At 45.7% G+C, this 19,540-nt stretch overlaps 1 protein-coding gene across 7 annotated transcripts in view; it reads left to right on the forward strand.

Annotated features, from left to right (window-relative positions):
- Positions 1-19,540, forward strand: part of ARHGEF11 (Rho guanine nucleotide exchange factor 11) — a 110,941-nt gene that overhangs the window by 64,833 nt on the left and 26,568 nt on the right. For 5 of the 7 annotated variants that reach the window (XM_061183266.1, XM_061183273.1, XM_061183269.1 and 2 more), the window contains exons 4-14: positions 2,296-2,345; positions 2,685-2,742; positions 3,316-3,494; positions 4,341-4,412; positions 9,776-9,895; positions 11,577-11,622; positions 12,233-12,309; positions 13,803-13,940; positions 16,849-16,923; positions 17,128-17,229; positions 18,325-18,423. In XM_061183266.1, coding sequence (XP_061039249.1) covers positions 2,296-2,345; positions 2,685-2,742; positions 3,316-3,494; positions 4,341-4,412; positions 9,776-9,895; positions 11,577-11,622; positions 12,233-12,309; positions 13,803-13,940; positions 16,849-16,923; positions 17,128-17,229; positions 18,325-18,423 — 1,016 coding nt within the window. The remainder of the gene's footprint in view (positions 1-2,295; positions 2,346-2,684; positions 2,743-3,315; positions 3,495-4,340; positions 4,413-9,775; positions 9,896-11,576; positions 11,623-12,232; positions 12,310-13,802; positions 13,941-16,848; positions 16,924-17,127; positions 17,230-18,324; positions 18,424-19,540) is intronic. The other 2 variants (XM_061183271.1, XM_061183272.1) reach the window with 1 other exon arrangement.

A 19,540-nucleotide genomic window follows, 5' to 3' on the forward strand; every position in this document is an offset into this window, starting at 1 on the left:
CTCTGAAAAGATACTTTTATTCTTTGCTTCCATATTCTCTCAAGGTTCCTGGACTAGGGTGAGACAGAGCAAGTGGGACTGCCAGTAACTTGTACTTTGCCTCTATGGTCTGTTTGATACAGAAAGTATGGGGATCCCCTCCAGTGAAGTGTGAGTTCAGCACTCTTCCAATTTTTCCTCCTCTCAGACCTGGAGAGGAAAGAACAAAAGGATGGCTTGCAGTAAAATATGAGTTTTGGAAAATCTGAGTATGTATGTGTATTTCGGGCAGGAGAGAGGAAGAGACTTCATTTGGATTGGCATTGAAATCACAAGAGTAACAAAGCAGTTGTTGTCTTTTCCAGATTTTAGGCTTCTCAATTCACTGTTTCTCAAAGTGTAGTCTGTGTTCTGCCTACATCAGAATCACCTAGGCCCTTAGGATGATTGAAATCCTCATTCCGGGGCCCAGTCCCAGAAGTACTGAATCACTTGCTAGCAAGGGAGTCAAGGAATATGCTTTTTAACAGATTCTCCTGGTGAGTCTCATGCTTACTGAAGTTTAGAACTTCTGCTCTAATTCCTTTACTCTGAAAAGTTTAATTTCTTTTAATCCCTAAGTTATTAGAAGTCACCTCACGTGTTTCATACATTCAGGCAAAATAGCTCTTTCCTCTCCACCTTTAGGTTCTAGATGACAGTGTAAAAGAGAGTTTTCAAGCTACTTGCAAGTACTTTTCCATAAATAGCACACTTTAGATGAGGGTAGTCTGGGTCCCAATACTGAAAAGCCAAATTGGAATGTAGTCATCACTGTAATTTCTCTTTTCAGACTAGAAACATCTAGGTGTGCTTTGTCGGAGTTTTGTTTTGATCAGATGAATGCAACTTAACAGATTTAAGGATCATCTTGGGGCAGATTTACAAGAAACCTAATTTTTATGCTTCTCGTGAACTTCTTTCTTTTTTTTTTTTTAATAAGCTTTCTGAGTGAACATATTTTTTAAATTTATTTATTTATTTATTTATTTATTTGGCTGCGTCGGGTCTTAGTTACGTTACGTGGGAACTTTCATTGCAGCTCGCAGGCTCTTCGTTGTGGCACACAGGCTTCTCTCTAGTTGTGACGTGCAGGCTCCAGAGCACGCAGGCTCAGTAGTTGTGGTGCACAGGCTCAGTAGATGAGGCATGCGGGCTCAGTAGTTGTGGCACGTGGGCTGTCTAGTTGAGGCACGCGAGCTCAGTAGTTGTGGCACGTGGACTCTCTAGTTGAGGCACGTGGGCTCGGTACTTGTGGTGCGTGCGCTTAGTTGCCCCGCGGCATGTGGGATCTTAGTTCCCCACCCAGGGATCGAACCCGAGTCCCCTGCGCTTGAAGGTGGATTCTTTACCACTGGACCACCAGGGGAGTCCCTCATGAACTTATCTCATCATTAGTGTTTCTTATGCTTCCTGGGTATAACTTAAACTAGGATTCTAACTTATTTAAAACGACATTTGGCCTTCCATATCCGCGAGTTTCGCATCTGAGAATTCTGCATCCATGGATTCAACCAACTGCAGATTGAAATTTCCATCTGCAGTTGGTTGAATCCACAGATGCGAAACCTGCAGGTGTGTACTACTCCATTTTAAGTAAGGGACTTGAACATCTGCAGATTTTGATATCTGTGGGAGGTACTAGAACTAATCCCCGGTGGATACTGAGGGACGACTGTATGTGGTGATCAAAACCACTGCAGCTCCAGAACAATTTTTTAACAGAAAATAAAGCAGTGATCATTATCATCCTTAATGCTAGGAACCCCCAGAATATCCTTGTGAACCTCTCAGGGCTTAGGGACCACGGTTTGAAAATGCTTGTTGTAATCCTTTTCTCATATTCCTCTTAAAAATGATTATTACTTCAGCAATTATTTAATACAGTGAACTCGTTCTTCCCACTGGATAATAGAAATAACTCTTATTTGACCTTGGAACACATCTAGACACATTCAAATAAAGCACACATTACTCTCCCCAGAGCATGGCCCTGCCTCTCTGCCACCTTGGTCTGGCTCTCAGAGGAGAAGTCTGGCTTCTGAGCCAGGTGGAGGAAAGAGCAAGAGCTGTGTCCTTATACAGTCCAGTCCAGCTCAAAGGTAGTTGTGTCACTGGAGCAGAATAGGATGTACACCCAGCATTTGAGGCACTTAACACAGAGAGGTGAGAAGAGATTTGAGGGGGAAGGTGATCTGACAGGGTCGTTGGTGTAGATTCAGCCACCTCTGGAAAGGTCGTGGGGCTCTGCTGACCAGGCCTTCTCCTTCCTCACAGGAGGCGCAGCCATGAAAGCCGGTGTGAAAGAGGGCGACCGGATCATCAAAGTGAGTGACCTTCCCTCTCCGCCTCCAGAGGAGGGGATGCAGCGTCACTTCTGGCCTTGGCCATCCTCCACACTTCCGTTTTCGTACCAGCTGTCATCAGCCACTGAGTAGGGGGGTGGTACCATGAGAGTGAGTAGTATAATGTGACAGAGACTGGGGACTAAGATAGCTGGATTCCGTATTCTAGGCCCTTCTTGACTCTGACCAAGCTTCTGTAATGTTTTACTATGCTAGAGAGCATTGATAAATGGCTCCCTAAAGGAGTGGCAATTGACCTAGGAGAAGGATCCTCTGGGCTTCCACTGCCATTACTCAATAATGTCGTTTGTCCCCCAACAGGTGAACGGCACCATGGTGACCAATAGCTCACATCTGGAAGTGGTGAAGCTTATCAAATGTGAGTTGGGGAGAGCTGACAATGAATGAAATTAGGGGATCAGATGGGGCACGGGTGGAAGCAGGCCTGTTGCCCCAGGAGGCTTCCTTTGTAGACGTGCGAGGCAGCCGAAGTCTTTCTTCTTGGCCTGATCATCGTAGACTACCACAGTTCCCCACTGTCATTTCAAGTGGAGACACTATTAGTCTCTCATCCGACATCTTTATTTTTCCACCCATCTTTGCCCTACGTTTTAGATCATATTCTACTAAGACCAGGTCTCACTCAGATACCGCTCACTCCCCTCTCCCAGTCCCAGGAAACAAGGGACTGGGCAGGCAGCTCCCAGATAGTTACGGGTGGGATTTTGGTTGAGGTCTCTGCATGAGGAAAGGGAAGGAAGGGATACTTGTGTTGATGTAGGATGGAAGGACAGAAATTAGAGAACAGGTGGGGCATTAAAAGTGAGGAGAACTTTACCTGCAGAATTATAAGCTTAATGGAAGGAGAAGGGAGGATCCCCTCCTTTGTACCTTGAATGTCTGCTGTTGAGAACAATACCACTTGAGCAAGCCTCTCTTTGCCTTCCTCCAGCTGGTGCCTATGTTGCACTGACCCTCCTGGGCTCTTCACCCTCGTCCATTGGTGTCTCTGGGCCCCAGCAGGACCCAGTCCCAGCAGGAGCTCCCCGAGTCACCCCTGTGATCCCACCACCACCACCCCCTCCACCTCCGCCACCTCCACAGCGCATCACAGGACCCAAACCTCTGCAGGTAATGGTCCTCCTACTCCTCTCCTCATTCTGGTGTCCCTTTGAAGAGCTCCCCATTGGAATGAAAACAGGTTAAATCAAATGGCAGGCTGGCAGGAAGAGACAAGCCTAAGAGCTGTATGAAGGCCATCAAAAAGTAGAGCAAAATGAGAACTGCATTAAAAGGGTGTTCCATGCCTTAGTGTCCTCTTTCCATGTAAGTGCATATGCAGTTTATCAGATAGCAGTATACCGTGTGTTTCCTATGTGTGTGCAAGACTCTAAGGAGGCCCTTTGAGAGTTCTCCTCCCCATCAGGGAGAAGGTGCACACCTCCAGACATGGTCAGAGGCATCTGTAAAGACTGTTGCCAGTCATTGTTACAAGGGTATGGAATAAGTCAAGGAGTAGGGGAAAAGGCTTCCTGGGGAAAAAGGCTGCTTGGAGGAATGAAATATGGAGCCTAGTCTGTAGGGGAGAGAGTCAGGAAAGGACAAGAATAGTAGGGAGAGAACCCAAGGGCCAGGATAACCTGTGTGAGGAGTTAAAAGAGGACAGGAGGCAGATAGGAATAGGGAACAGGATTTTCTGGTTGGAAAGAAGACCGACCAGCAAGTCCTGGGAGACTTCAGAGAGCAATTGATACCAGATGTGATTACAGCCAGGGTTTCTAGGAAATTAGGAATGAAATCAAAATCAGATTTTATGTTTACTGAATTTCAGTGAGATACTGAGTGTTACACAAAACATTCTTACGAACCGGGCTCTACTCTCATAGCCTTCCTCGACCAGGAGTCAGCTGGTAGACGAGAATAAAGGCTATCGATCTGGTCCCCAACTCTCACTGCTGTCATATTTTCCATTCTTAGGATCCTGAATTTCAAAAACATGCCACCCAGATCCTTAGGAATATGCTGAGGCAGGAGGAAAAAGAGTTACAGGTAAGGTCGCTGCTGAGGGTAGACTGGCCATTGCCTTAACGAAATAATACTTGATCAGAGCAATCTGCCAATGTGTACAACTTAATTTGCAGGCCATATCCTATCACAGTAAAACCTTAAAAAGTCAAACTTCAGGACTACTAAAGAATTGTCATAGGCCAGTGGAATTTGTTAAAGCAGAATTTGATGGATAGAGTGAATAGGGTAATAGAGCTTACGGTAATAGATTAGAATGGTAACTATGTAGAGAAAATACAAACAAGTGATGAGACAGGTAGAATAAAATGAGGGAACATGAGAACTGAGGCAAATCAGTTGGAATTGATCTTAGAGGTTCTGGGAAGGGAAGGATAAGAGGGAAGGAAGGTGGGGGTGGGGGGTGAATGCCGGGCCAGGCTGATGGAGGAGGGGAAGCAGAGAGATTTCCAGGCCTGGGGAATGATGCACAGGGAGAACAGAAAGAAGATTAATTTGGCTGGACGGGAATAACCAGATTCCTATAATAGCCATGGCTTACAGTGGGCTCCTTGCCCCTTCATTTCATTTCAACAAATTTCTAAGTTCCCACTGTATGTAAAGCATTGCTTTAGTTCCTACGGTATACAGAGATTAAAACGATTAGACAGTTCTTGCCCTCAACATGTTTACAATCTCATGGGGAAAATTCATATTACGGTAAGAGAGTGGGAGGAACAAAGAGCTTGCAATAAGAGAACAAAGAAGAGAGCAGTTAATTAATAATGGGAAATGTGAGGGAAACTTCACTGAGAAGATTGTATTTCAGCTGGGCCTTGAAGGATAGGGCTTCAGTAGGTAAAAGAGATGGAGAAGAGAATGCTGGTAAATGGACAGCATAGGTCAAAGGCACCAAGACATGAAAATATACTCATTTATTTAACAAACATTGAGTTCCTGCTGTGTGCTAGGTACTGTGTGTGTGCTGCAGTGGAGGCACGGGCCAGTGCTAGGGACAAAGGTTAGAATGGTTATAAAGATAAGTGAGAGATGAATCTTTCCTTTAAGGAGTTTATAATCCAGTAGAATATCAATGGATGAATGAAGATAAAGTTATACTGCACTATAATAAGTGCTGGTACTTACATTTTGATGCAAGTCATAGAATAATCAAGATAGTGTGGTACTGGTATAAAGGTAGACCTATAGATCAGTAGAATAGAATTCAGAGTCCAGAGATTAATGCATACATCTGTGGTCAGTTGGTTTGTTTTTGACAGTGTCAAGATAGTTCAGTGGAGAAAGAATGGTCTTTTCAACAAATGGTTCTGGGACAACAGGATATCTATATGCAAAGAATGAATTTGAACTCTTACCTCACACAATAAACAAAATTTAACTCAAAATGGATCAAAGACTTAAATGTAAGAGCTAAAACTATTTTTAAAAACTATAAAACTCTTAGAAGAAAACATAGGTATAAATCTTTATGACCTTGGATGAGGCAGTGGTTTCTAAGCTGTGACACCAAAAGCATAAACAACCCCCCAAAAAAGATAAATTAGACTTCATCAAAATTAAAAACTTTTATCCATCAAAGGACACTATCAAGAAAGTAAAAAGACAACCACAGAATAGGAGAAAATATTTGCAGCACATATATCTGATAAGGGTCTAGTACCAGAATATGTAATAGACGCTTAAAACTCAACCCAATTTAAAAGTTAGCAGAGAATTTGAATACACGTCCAGTAAAGAAGACATACAAATGGCCAATAAGCACATGAAAAGATGCTTAATATCATTAGTCATTAGGGAGAGGCTAACCAGAACTACGAGATACCACTGCACACGCACTAGGATGGCTAGAGCCAAAATAACAGTTATTGGTGAGCATGTGGAGAAATTGGAGAAATGTTTGTTTATATTTTGTCTACATATCCGCTATCCTAATCTACTCCCACCATTGATGGGAGTAGTAATCTACTCCCACCGTAGTGCAGCCAGTTTGGCAGTTCTTCAAAATATTAAATGTACAATCTGTCAATTCCACACCGAAGTATATACCCAAGAGAGTTCAAAGCATAAAACCTGTACATAAACATTCATAATAACATTGATTAATTGCATAATGGCCAAAAAGTGGAAACAACCCAAATTCTTATTAACTGATGAGTAGATAAACAAAATGTGTTGTATCCATAAAATGGGATATTATTCAGCCATAAAAAGGAATGAAGTACTGATACATGCTTTAACATGGAAGAACCCTGAAAACAGACTAAGTGAAAGAAGCCAGACACAAAAGGCCACATATTGTATGATTCCATTTGTGTGGAAGTCCAGAATAGGTAAATCAATAAAAACAGAAAGTAAATTAGTGGTTGCCAGGAGGTGGAGGAAGGGGAAATTGGGAGTGACTGCTTTCTTGTTGGGTTGATAGAAATGTTCTGGAATTAGATAGTGGGGATGTTTGTACAACTCTGTGACTATACTAAAAACCACTGAATTGTATACTTTTTTTTTTTAATATTTATTTATTTTCTTTATTTTTTTGGCTACGTCGGGTCTTAGTTGCAGCCTGCGGGATCTTTTTCGTTGCCGTGCGTCGGCTCTTGGTTGTGGTGCGCGGGCTTAGTTGCCCCGTGGCATGTGGGATCTTAGTTCCCCGACCAGGGATCGAACCCGAGTCCCCTGCATTGGAAGGCGGATTCTTTACCACTGGACCACCAGGGAAGTCCCCTAAATTGTATACTTTAAAATGATGAAGTTTATGTTATGTGAATTATATGTCGATAATAATTTTTAAAATATTTTTTAAATGCCATTAAAGCCCAAAAGAAGGAATAATTAATTATGCAGTGATCAGAGAAGGCTTCATGAGATGACATTCCAGTTGGGTTCAGTCTTTTTCACTCTGGAATGTGCTTTGGGCCTTCAGTACCATGATGAGCTTGAAGTTTATTCTGAAAGCAGTGGGAATTGATCAAAGGATTTGAGTAGGGGAGTGATCATATCTTCAAATCAGTTTTCTTTAGAAAAGTGTGTTAAGTGGATTGACACATAAGGAAACTATCTCGGAGGCTGTGGCAGTAGATAAGAAATGATGACCGATTTAACAAGAACAGCAGGAGTAAGAACAGAAGGAGGGATGGCAATGTGAGACATTGAATTCCCTCCATTCCCTGGCGGTCCAGTGGTTAGGACTCTGCACCTCCACTGCAGGGGGCACGGGTTCGATCCCTGGTTGAGGAACTAAGATCCCTCATGCCACTCGGCGTGGCCAAAAGAAAAAAGAACAGAAAGAGGGATGGCAATGGGAGACATCTCAGCGGTCAGATCAGTAGAACTTATCAACTGGAAGGGGGAGGTAAAGAAGAAGAAAGAAAAGATAGCCCCAAGTTTGTGTGCCTACATAGATGGTGATACCATTGATGAAGTGAGACGGAAGAGAGGAGCAGGGTTTAGGGGAAAGGAATGAAGGTAATCTTTGGATGTACTGAGTTTAAGCACCCATGGGAGGTTCAGATAAAAAGATCATCCACCAGGCACATGGAGATAACAAGGATGAACCTCAGGAGAAAAGATTGGGTTGAAATAGAGATTCGGGTGGCCTCAGCATACAGGTGGTAGTTGAAATTGGGGACTAGACGGTATCACCTAGGGCACCACTGCAGAAAAGAGGAGAGAGCTGAGGGCGGAATTTCGGAACATCTGTGCTTCTGTAGCGCACCGCACCAACCTCTAACATCACACCAGTTGCTGTTGTATTTGTATTTTAATTATTTATTTGTCCTCCTCTATTGGACTAAGTTCCTTAAAGGCCAGGACCATGCCTACATTTGCATATTCCTCCTGCACAGCTGGCACAGGGCCTGGTGTGTATCAGCTCTCTGTAAATGTTTGCGGGGCTGAAGGCTCACCTAGATTTAAGAGAGGAGGAAGGGGTAAAGCTATGGTTGGGGAGAGGGGTGTGAGGTGACCCAAGACAGTGTCGAGTTAAGAAGTCAAAAGAGGATAGCATTTGGAGGAGGTGGGTGTTTAAAGAGGTCTGGAGAGATGAGGACTAAGAAGAGACCATTGGATTCAGCCGTTGGGTCATTTTGCCTTTGGAAGAGCGAGGTGATGAGGGGACCTAGGCTGTGTATGCTGAAGAGTGACCGGAAGGCTAAGAAGTCTGGGCTCTACGTAGAGACTCCTGTTTGGAAACATGTGGCTGTGAAAGGAAGCAGAAAAGACTGAGGCGGTGGCTTGAAGAATAATCAGACTTGATGGAAAAGGTTTTGTTGTAGTGCCTTGTTTTTGTTTTAAGACAGGAAACGAGCATTTTTGTAGGATGAGGGAAAGGAGCCATTGGAAAGAGGAGACTTTGGAGATATGTGAACGATGCCCAAGAGGAGCCCGAGGCAGCTGGAGGCACTAACCTTGTGGAAGATTTAGACAGAGTTTCTATTCTGAGGCAGCGGGAAAGGGTGGCTGCAGATGCCTTGAAATGGAGTAAAGTTGGGAAAGTTCTTACCAGCTGATACTATCTGCAGAGACTAAGAGGACGGTTGGGGGCTTGAGAGGCATGGAGAAGATGAGACAGCAAGTATGGCCCCAGACGATCTTGGAGAAAATGTGCACCCGACATCTTTATTTCACTATTTAACCCGCCAACTTCACTGAGCATTTCATTTGGTAGTAAAATAATAATAGCTGCCATGTATTCAGTCAAGTAATTATGCCCCAGACATTCTGCTCAGCACTTTCCATACATAATCTCATTCAGAACGTACAGCCATCCCCAGGGGCAGGTACCGTCATCTCCATTTGATCCATGAGGACGTAGTAAAGCTTGCCCAAGTCTACACAGCTAGTAAGCCAGAATTCAGAGCCAGGCCTCCCTGACTGCAAAGCCCAAGCTCTAAACACGCATGCTGTGCTCTGCCGTATGCTGGGAGGATGCTAGATAAGTCTCAGAGTGGTTCCCAGCTACAGGGCTGGGGGACGGGGGTGCTTCTTCCTCTCATCTCCTGTGGTTCTCACTGTGTGTATGTTTCCTCCTTAGCACTTTTTTGTGTGTGCTGGTCTGGCCAGTCACTTAAATATCTAACCCTTCAGCAGCAGTCAAGGAAGATCTCATTTAGCAAGTAGGCCTTAAGAACAGGTCAGATTAGGACGGGCCTTTGTGTCATGCCTTCTTTCTCTAGTTGCCTCGTGTTCTTTTTCTCACTGTTTATACCTCTTTCTGCTCCTGAGTGATGGTGGAATAACATGTATCTCCTAGGAGGCAGAGATCTCCTTTCTCTCCTCTTTGTTTTGGGATAACTGCCTACTCTCCCCACTGGTGAGTCGTCCATTCTCTACTAACCACTCCTCTGCCTTTTCCCTTCCTTGTCCTCCTCGCCCCCCACCCCGCCCCCCAGCGTATCTGTGAGGTGTATAGCCGGAACCCCGGCAGCCTGCTGGAAGAGCAGATCGAAGGCGCCCGGCGGCGAGTCACTCAGTTACAGCTGAAGATCCAGCAGGAGACTGGTGGCTTAGTGGTGAGTGATGGTAGGCTTAGCTCTAGGAAGGGCACGTGCAGGTGGACGGAGGGGAGAATGAGGGAGAAATCTAGGACAGAGGCTTAACGAGTCATACAGGACCGCAGGGCTGAGCTAGTGAGTGTTTAGTGTTTTCCAAAGAAACAGAGGTCAGCAGTTCTTTATATAGCACCATAGAGACTGAGCACTGTCCTGACACTTGGGTCCCATAAAAAGAAATAGCCTGTTTCTTGCCCTCCAGCAGCTTACAGTTGCAATAGAAAGAAATAAATATGCAATAAATCAGACTGTCGGCTTTAATCTCCTAATTATCCATCCCCTTCTGGGTAGTTTCCTCATAGCTGATGTATATTCCGACACTAATCTTACTCAGTATTCATCTGGTAGCTTTTCCCATCACCTCTCCCTCCAGTAATGGGTCTTCTCAAAGAAATACGAGCACTTTTAAAAGTCAGCCTAAGTAAAGGATCCCCAGTCAGTTGAGAGGGATCTGTAGCAGTCCTAACCACACTTTGTGGGAAATCCCAGAGAGGAGGCACTTCCTTATCTGTTCTAGTCAGGGACTTGAGTATTAATTAGTGTCTTACGTCTCTCCATCAGGCCTTAATTCTTTGGGTAAATAAGTAACTCTCCAAAAACTTTAAGATCTCCAAGAATAATATTTGCCAAAGCCAATAGAAATTATTTGAGGATTATCTACTTTCTTTTTCAGAACATCCAGATCAAAAAAGTCTGGGAAGCACAGGCTAATCCAATTTAAACTTTTATTTTCTGAAGGCCTTCTCAGTGTCACATGGTTGATAGGAGCTCAGGTTCAGGACTTAGACCATCTGGATTCACCTCCCAGCTATAGTGCCCACCAGCTTTAAGAGTCTTGGGCAAGTGACTTAATCCCTGGGAGCCTTGGTGTCCTGATTTATGAAATGGAGCTACGGCAGGATCTGCCTAATAATGGTATTGTCAGAATTAAAGGATGCCCTCAGCACGGGGCCAGTGCATGTTTGCTGCTGCCGCTGCCTCTGCGCTCGTGTGCTGTGTAAGTGGTTGAGTCTGAAACATTCAGCTTGGAATCTAGGGATCTGAGCGCCAACCCTGGCTTTATAGTTTACCTGCTGTGTACCTTGGGCAAGTTACTTAAAATCTCTGGGCTTCTGTTTCCTCATTTATAACATGGGAGTACTATACCTGCCTCAGAGTTGTTGAAAAACTCAATGAGATATAGACAAGATTGCGTCATAAACAGTAAAGCACTAGCAACATAATTCCCTCCACAAATGGCTGGTCAGCCCCAGTCCAGCGCCTGTCAGTCTTCAAAGATCTTTGGAGGCAGAGCTTTCCATCTGCTAGAGCTTTTCATGCTCCTTGATAGTTCGGAAGTTCTTTCTGTGTCCAGCCCAACTAAGGCAATAGATGCTTTGAGGTCCAGGGTGAGAAATCAAGTTTTTAGAATTTTACTAATAGTAAAGCTCCCTTTTCACCATTAGGGGTCACCATTCTCCTCAAACTGTACAAATGAAGCAATACCTCTTCCAAAGGGGCATTTTTCAGGCAATGAAGCAGAAGAGGCAGCTAATTGTAAGCAGATGTTATCTGCTGAGACTGAGGGAAGGGTTGATTGGAGGAAAACAGTAGGGGGAGAGGTTCACAGCATTTGTCCACCCTCCGGACCTTTCTTTTTTAGGACATACTTCCACTATATGGTGACACCAGCCAGAGATCATCAGAAGGTGAGTCCCCTCAGCATGCCTTTTTTCTCTGGCACATCTCTAGTCTACATTTCTTATCTATTCTGTTGTCCCCTCCCTTTGGGGCAGATTCAGGGGGGAAAAATATAGTCCCTGCCTCTGAGAAATAGAATAATGAGAGAAAGCAGTACCAGTGACAGGGAACTTGGATACAACTTATTCAGTAGAAATGAGTGTATAACCAGTAGCCCTGGATAGATAAGTGCCAGGGAGATACTAGAACGATGGTGGTCCAGACAACAGCGTGCCTACCAGCACCTAGCAGCTAGGAGCTCAAGGGATGCTGTCATGAGAGGAAATGGATGGGAACCAGAAGAGGGTTGGGATGAGCTGAAGGGTAGCACTCGTTGCAAGGTAGAGCTATGGAGGATTATTTTAGGAGGTGACACTGCCTGGGCTCAGGTGTACAGGTAGGTAAAAGCTAGGTGTAGAGGTTCTCAGGGAGTCGTGTAAGAGAGCTGAAGGGAAACTGGGAAAGAAAGGCAGGTGGCAGCTTCGCCCTCCTGCCCTGGGCGCAGGTTACCAGAATAAAGGCCCTTCTTTCCCCCAGGCCACAGCTCCTTCCTTACTGTGTAAACTCTTTTCTTCTCAGGCCGACTCTCTCTGGATTCCCAGGAGGGGGACAGTGGCTTGGACTCTGGCACAGAGCGCTTTCCTTCCCTCGGCGAGGTGAGTGCCAAAGCGGGGGGAGCCCCTTTTAAAACCATACATTCAGTTTTCCTTCTCTGAACACCTAAAGGTTCTAGGCTCACTGCTTACACCAAGGCCTCTGGCCTGTCATCTATGGCCCTCTGGTATAGTTCCAGTTCCAAGGGTTTTAGTCATTCTGCTCTGGGTTCCAAAAAAAGGGGGTTCAAATGCATCCTACACGCAAGATCAGCAAATCTGGCTTCTATTTTATCATCGTCAACTCTGTTATATAGAGTCGGGTGGAGAAAGAGGCCATGTCTTTAACTGTAGCAAGGCTTTTTTGAGTGTAAGGGAGCAGAGACGAAAATTCTCTAAAACAGTGACTGGACCAAAAACGCATTGCCACCTGGCTGCGAATAACACCATCTTCGAGTAATACAATGAACCTGGCCTAATTGGAGGTGGCAGCCTCTCTTTCTTTGTCACAGATCTTTCTGTACTTGAACAGCTTATCTTTTCTGGAGTGGTCAGAAGAACTTCAGGCTTTGGCTTTAAAGGTTGTCTTCTAGGTGTTCTCAGTCTGCATATATTAATTGCAAATATAAACTTGCAATATAAAAATAAGAGTGAATGGAAGAAGTAATAATGGTGTGAGCAAAATATTTACTTAGCCAGCTTAATTAGCTATGTGAATAAGTAATTGAAAACATGTTTAAAACCTAATTTTAAATAATAGTTGGAATTTTATTTCTTTACTGCTCCTGTCTATTCATGGGAAGATGATGAATGTACATGGAAGGATCAGTATGTCGGAAAGACACCAAGAAGGGGAAGGAGGGTCCTAAAGAATCCACAGTTGACGTTCCCCTGCGGGCTCCACATCTGGAAGCAATGCAGCCTAGTGGGCAGTGGGTTGAGACTGCCCGGGTTGCATCCAGGGAATACCACATTACTAACTATTCGACCTTCAGCAAGTCCCAGAACCTCTCCAAGTCTTAAGTTTCCTTGTGTGAGAAGTGGGAGGAATAATAGTTTCTACCTCAAAGGGCTATTGTGAGCATTAAATGAGGTGATACATAACCAAGGGCTAGTATAATGTCAGGCACAGAGTAAGTACTAGACTTTTATTAGCCAACGAGCAGAGCCCTGAGGGTCTTCTGGATGAGGTTTTTTTTGTTTTTTTAAAATTTTTGGGTGCGTTTGGGTCTTCGTTGCTGCGTGCAGGCTTTCTCTAGTTGCAGCGAGCGGGGGCTACTCTTTTTTGTGGTGCGTGGGCTTCTCACTGTGGTGACTTCTTTTGTTGCGGAGCACAGACTCTAGGCACGCGGGCTCAGTAGTTGTGGCTCGCGGGCTCTAGAGCGCAGGCTCAGTAGTTGTGGCGCACGGGCTTAGTTGCTCTGAGGCATGTGGGATCTTCCCGGACCAGGGCTCGAACCCGTGTCCCCTGCATTGGCAGGCGGATTCCTAACCACTGAGCCACCAGGGAAGTCCCTGGACGAGTTTTCTTCTCACAGAATTCTCTGTTCCTCTAGTCATTGGTGAATCGGAACTCAGTACTGTCAGACCCTGGGCTGGACAGTCCTCGAACCTCCCCTGTGATCATGGCCCGTGTGGCCCAGCACCACAGGCGGCAGGGCTCGGATGCACTGGTTCCCCCCAGCAGTGACCAGGTGAGTGATCAGAGCCACCGTGCGCTTTTGCTATCCCTGTTTTCAGAACTGGGTTACCCATACGTGGCCTTGAACGATCAGACTAAACCCTGTTTTGAGATAGACACTTACTAAAGGACAAATAGTAAAGGAAGAACATGGTATAAATGCATACATGGAAGTAAGGCTGTCTCAGTTTCTGGGTGAAGAGTCAGTGAATGCATCTGTAGGGAAGTGATGTCCAAGGAGCAGATTGCTGGTCTTTCTTTTAATGTCTGTATAGAATGGGAAATAGGTTGGTTCAGTGTTTCTCCAGAATACTAATTTTCAATCTTCTCTTTCTTTAGCAAAGTCCTTTTCTTGAGCAAAATCTTATTATTTGGTACCCTAATACAGAAAACAAATAAATGCTTAGCTATCTGGGACTTTTCCTAATCAATCTCCCCACCTCAGCCCCCACCTCAGGGGCACTTCCCTGGAGCCCTAAGGTTCTGCAAAACCTGATTTGAAAGCCACTGCTTTCAAGGGTAGAACTAGGTCCAGGGGAGATTTCAGGAAGACAGTTTTTGGCTCCATGCAAAAAGCTTGCAAAGAATCTGAGCTATCAGACAATGGAATGGGCTGACTTGAGAGCCAGGGAATTGCCTGTCATTGTTCAGGCAGAGGTTAGGTCATTCCTTGTTAGAGACCCTGGCAAGAAAGCTCCGAGTTTTGTAAAGCAGTGTTTCTTAAAATTCATCTGCTACCACCATAATTTTTTTTTTCCATATCCTCATAGCAACTATATAATGTTACTTAATATTTTTCTTTAAGCTAGCTCACTTTTTAAAACTTAAATTTATTTTTAAAGGAAATTTGCCATTATATTAAAACCAACATCATACACCGTTTGATGCTGTAGTTCTCCCCATAGGATAGAGTTTAGATACTTTCAGATCTTGGAGGGGGAAAGGCAGGGAAGTGGATCTCACATGTATTAAAATGCCTAGTGTACCAGCTGCTGTGCTAGGTCCTTTAGGAACAAATCTCATTTAATTCTTACCGCCAGAAAAGGAGATAGGCATTAGAATCTTCATTCAGTGAGAAAACTGAGGCAGAGAAAGGCTAAGGGACCATTCAAGGACTCAGCTTGCTAATGGCAGCATCAGACTAGAACTTAGTTTTCCTGAGCCCCAGTGCAGGGCTGCCTCCTGTCCTAGATGCTCTTTGATCACCCCTCCCACTCCTCCACCACCACCACCACCACCACTCCCCCTTAGTAGTACTACAGGGCCAAGGTCAGGCTGCCAGGCAAGGTCAGGTGCACAAGGTGTTCTTAAGGGAGGTTTTCCTTTAGGTGGCTAATAGGAGCAGGTGTAGAGTAATTGGTCTTGGAGTCCTTTTCCTCCTTCTCTGAATTTGTTTCAACTTCTTAAAACTATTTAAGTTGTTATTTTTGAGTGATAAGAGCAAATATAGTATAGTTCCAGTTTCTTAATAATAATCTATGTTAGTAAGAGCAAAGGTGGAAACCTGTACTATCCATGAAACTTGCAGCAGCTGGGGGGTGGAATCATAGGGAGTTCAGACTTCGTTATGTAATTCTGCAATGTTTGATTTTCTTACGATAAACATATTCTGCTTTTGCAATCAGAAAAACTGTATGTTTGTAAAGACTTTAAAAAAATAAATCCTCCCGCCCAAACAAGCAAAAACCTAGTGCTTTCAGGTTTCACTAGAGAGCCAAGTAGAGACAGAAGTGATCATCCCACACCCCCTGGGGATCCTGGATCCCAAGGGATTCAGAGACTAGGGTGTTTGTTAGGGGAGAGGAGGATACTCAGGATGTGTCTGAGGAATTCAGGTCCAGTACAACAGGCCTGACTCTGCAGCTTCGAACATGCCATTATAAGTGAGTGCTAGACTCTGATCTCTGAGATGCCTCCTGGGTCTCTCGAGTTCTATACTCAGTCATTCTGAGCATAGAGTCTGTAAATACCCAGGAGAACAAAAATGAGTGAGGAGTGTCAGGGAGGAACCGTCAGGAAAAGCTCCTTGAGAAGGTGGAATAGGAGGGTATCTTGGGCCTGAGAAAAAGTAGGCATGAGAAGTGCCTCCTCCAGATGGGTTCCAGAGCACAGCCCTTGTTGGGGAATCACTGAAAATGAGGTAGAGTGAATTGAGTGAAAAATATAGTTGGTAGGAAATCTTTGAAAGCTCAAGAAACCTTTAGGAGAAAGGCTTGTCCAATGAAGCGTCTAAAACGTTTATACAGTATGAAATCTCTCATCAGACCTAATCGATGGCATAAGGGGGAAAGAGAGAAAGCCAAGCTGAGAAGCTTGGATTTTAGACTGGAAATGGGGAATCTACCATAGATTCTTGAGCAGGCAGGGGAAATGATGGGGACGGTGTTGGAGAAGGCAAAGCTCCATTCCCTTTTGCTCAAGGAGGCAGAGACCGACCACAGAGCTCTCCTCCAGCAGGGGTGGAGGGCACACGGTAACTGTAGAGGAGCGCTGTGGAAAACACTAGGTTTGGAGGGCGTGTTTTTGGGGTGGGGGTGGGGTCTGTTGAGGAGAACAACAAAGCCCCCGCCCACCAGTCCAGCAGAAGCTCTAGGTTCTTATTTTGTGGGCTGACACTCCCTCCTCAGATCTTTCACAAACAGGAAGAGAGCACTTTCTCTCACTTCCCATCTTCATACGTCATGTGACCAGGCTGCTCTGAGTCTGCCCTGCCCCACCCAGAAGCAGTTGCCTCCTTGCAAGTGGAAATCGTTTTTTCTGTTCTCTGAGATTTGGGGGGTGGTAGTGCGATGCCGGTGTTTACCAGCCCCGTGTGGCTTTCGCCTTCACTGCCATGCTGTCACTAACCAAACTCCACTGACGGGGCTGGATCCCCTGTCCTCTGACCTCTCTCATCTCTACAACTCGCCTCTCTCCCCCAGGGTGTAGATCAAAGCCCAAAGCCTTTAATTATCGGCCCAGAGGAAGATTATGACCCGGGTTATTTCAACAACGAGGTAACAGTTCCCTGATTTTCTCCTTTCATCATCCTCTGTCGTACCTGCTGTTCTGGACTAGGAGCGGTTGGACTGGCACCAGCTGGGAGGGCGCGTGCGGGAGGGGCCGCGCTTGTCAGCCCTGGCAGGCAGGGAGCATGGAGCTGAGCTGCGGCGGGCGGTGCTTCTCTGCCCCCCAGCCCTGCCCGTCCTTCTGCCTTCCAGAGCGACATCATCTTCCAGGACTTTGAGAAACTTAAGTCACGGCCGGCTCACCTGGGGGTTTTTCTACGGTACATCTTCTCTCAGGCGGACCCCAGTCCACTGGTAAGTCGCAAGTGTCTGTCTCGACTGAGTGCCTGCTTGTGCTTGGCCTCTGTCCCTGCTCTCCAGATGTCATAAGTCAGATCCATGGGCATGGTCAGGCATCTCGAGGACAGAGACAGAATAGAAAAGAAGGTGCAACCTGGGTGGAAGGGATTCTTCACTGCTCACTGCATCGATAGCACAAGGAGGAGCAGGAAGAGCTAGGCCAAGAAAGCTGTCGTTCTGGGTCTGCTTGGAGGAGATGGTCTTTCTAGGTTTTTGGAATGAAGGTGGATACAGACCGACAGTGGGGAGTTGAGAGAGCAGCCCTTTGCAAATATACAGTGTTACTACAAGAAAGCTTGGCAGAGGGGCAAGGTGCTAAAAGGTCTTCAGTCTGAAGGTGATGACGAGAAGGATCATGAGGGGATGGAGGTCGGGGTGCTCTGCGACAGTGCTCTGAGCCAGCAGCCTTACCAGCTTCTATCGTTCTGCTCAGCTGCTTAGGAAGGGGGATGAAGGAGAGAGGCTGCTGTCATGTTCTCCAGAATAAACTTCTTGCCCGTGGCATGCACTGCTGCTCTTCCTTTCCGGGGCTGCCACTGTTAGAAGCCAGAGTCAGCATCCATTTGCTCAACAGGTGTTCAGTGCACACCTGCGTGTACATCCCAAGCGCTGGTATCTCAGAAGCATTCCTGAATGAAGACGAGGCACAGCACAAAGAGAAATAAAACATGAACCCTTTCAAACAACAGATAAACAAGTACAAGACAAAATGTCAAGTGGGGAGAGGATACGGAGTTGAGGAGAGATTGCATTGGGGGAATATGTGTGCGCGCGCCAAGGGGTGGGGATAACTTACCACAGGTTTCTGAAACATGCTAAGCCAGGGTTTCTCAACTTCAGCACCACTGACCTTTGGAATTCTTTGTTGTGGGGTGCTGTCGTGTGCATGGCAGGATCTTTGGCTGCATCACTGGACTCCACCCAGTAGATGCCAGTAGCACCTCTCCAGATATAAATCAAAAATGCCTCCAGACATTACTAGCTGTCCCCTGGAGGGCAAAAGCACTCCTGGTTGAGAATCACTGCTCTAACCCATTTTCTCTCTCCCAGCTTTTTTACTTGTGTGCAGAAGTTTATCAGCAAACAAACCCCAAGGATTCCCGAAGCTTGGGAAAAGACATCTGGAATATTTTCCTAGAGAAAAATGCGGTAAGGCAGTCATAGACTGGATTACAGTTTTCAATTTTATTATATTGTTTGGACCATTCAGAGGCAGAGGAAAAACTAAGCAAAACACTCAGGCCAAATGGAGACAGGTTTTTTTGTTCTTTTGGTTTTTTTTAATATTTATTTTATTTTTATGGCTGCGTCTGGTCTCAGTCGCGGCACGTGGGATCTTCATTGAGGCATGCGGGATCTTTTGTTGCGGCGTGCGGGCTCTTTGTTGCTGTGCGTGGGCTTCTCTCTAGTTGTGGCATGTGGGTTTTCTCTCTCTAGTTGAGGCGTGCAAGCTCGGTAGTTGTGGCACGCGGGATTAGTTGCCCCGCGGCATGTGGGATCTTAGTTCCCCGACCAGGGGTCGAACCCACGTCCCCTGCATTGGAAGGCGGATTTTTTACCACTGGACCACCAGGGAAGTCCCTGGAGACAGGTTCTTAAAGAGGATTCCTGGATTCTGTTCCTAGCTCCACTCTAAAGATTGATCTCCTCTCTGGACCTCTTTTGTCCACATGTAGCAAGGTAGAGTGCACATTGCCTCTCTCTGAAATGTTTGGAGAAAAAGAACTTGCGCCAAGTCCTAATTACTCTCCCCTGGATCAATGCCCTGGTTCCCTTCAACTCTCCTTGCCTTGCCCATCCCTGGGGTGAAGAAACGGAGGCCCAGAGACATCAGGTGATAGAAATCAGTGAGCCAAGAGGCGAGCCCAGATTTCTGAAGTTCAGCCTGACGTGCTCTTACTGCCCCAAGGCAGGGTTCAGAGGGAGGGGACCCCATAGTGTCTGGGGTGCACGAGCACTCTGCATCTGGACATAGCTCCCAGGGACGTGTCAGGGATCCCGCTGGCGGCGGCACCTCGGCCTGCAGAGGGCAGTTCCCATCTTACACTTTCTAAGCTGATCAACTAAACTAATTCCAAAATGACTTTATTCATCTGGCAGTATGCTGCTAGGACTAACGAGACTGGGGAATAAACTGCTTTTCCTCAAGATTTTTATTTTTGCCCCCTTCAATGGGTCTTGAGTAAGGAGGTTAGAGCTGCCAGTTGTTCCCTGTTGGCTGTTATGGAACCACCCCAATATCCAGCTGTCAGGTAGTCGTAAAGGA

This window comes from Eubalaena glacialis, chromosome 3 (genome assembly GCF_028564815.1).
Source record: "Eubalaena glacialis isolate mEubGla1 chromosome 3, mEubGla1.1.hap2.+ XY, whole genome shotgun sequence".
NCBI classification, from domain to species: domain Eukaryota; kingdom Metazoa; phylum Chordata; class Mammalia; order Artiodactyla; family Balaenidae; genus Eubalaena; species Eubalaena glacialis.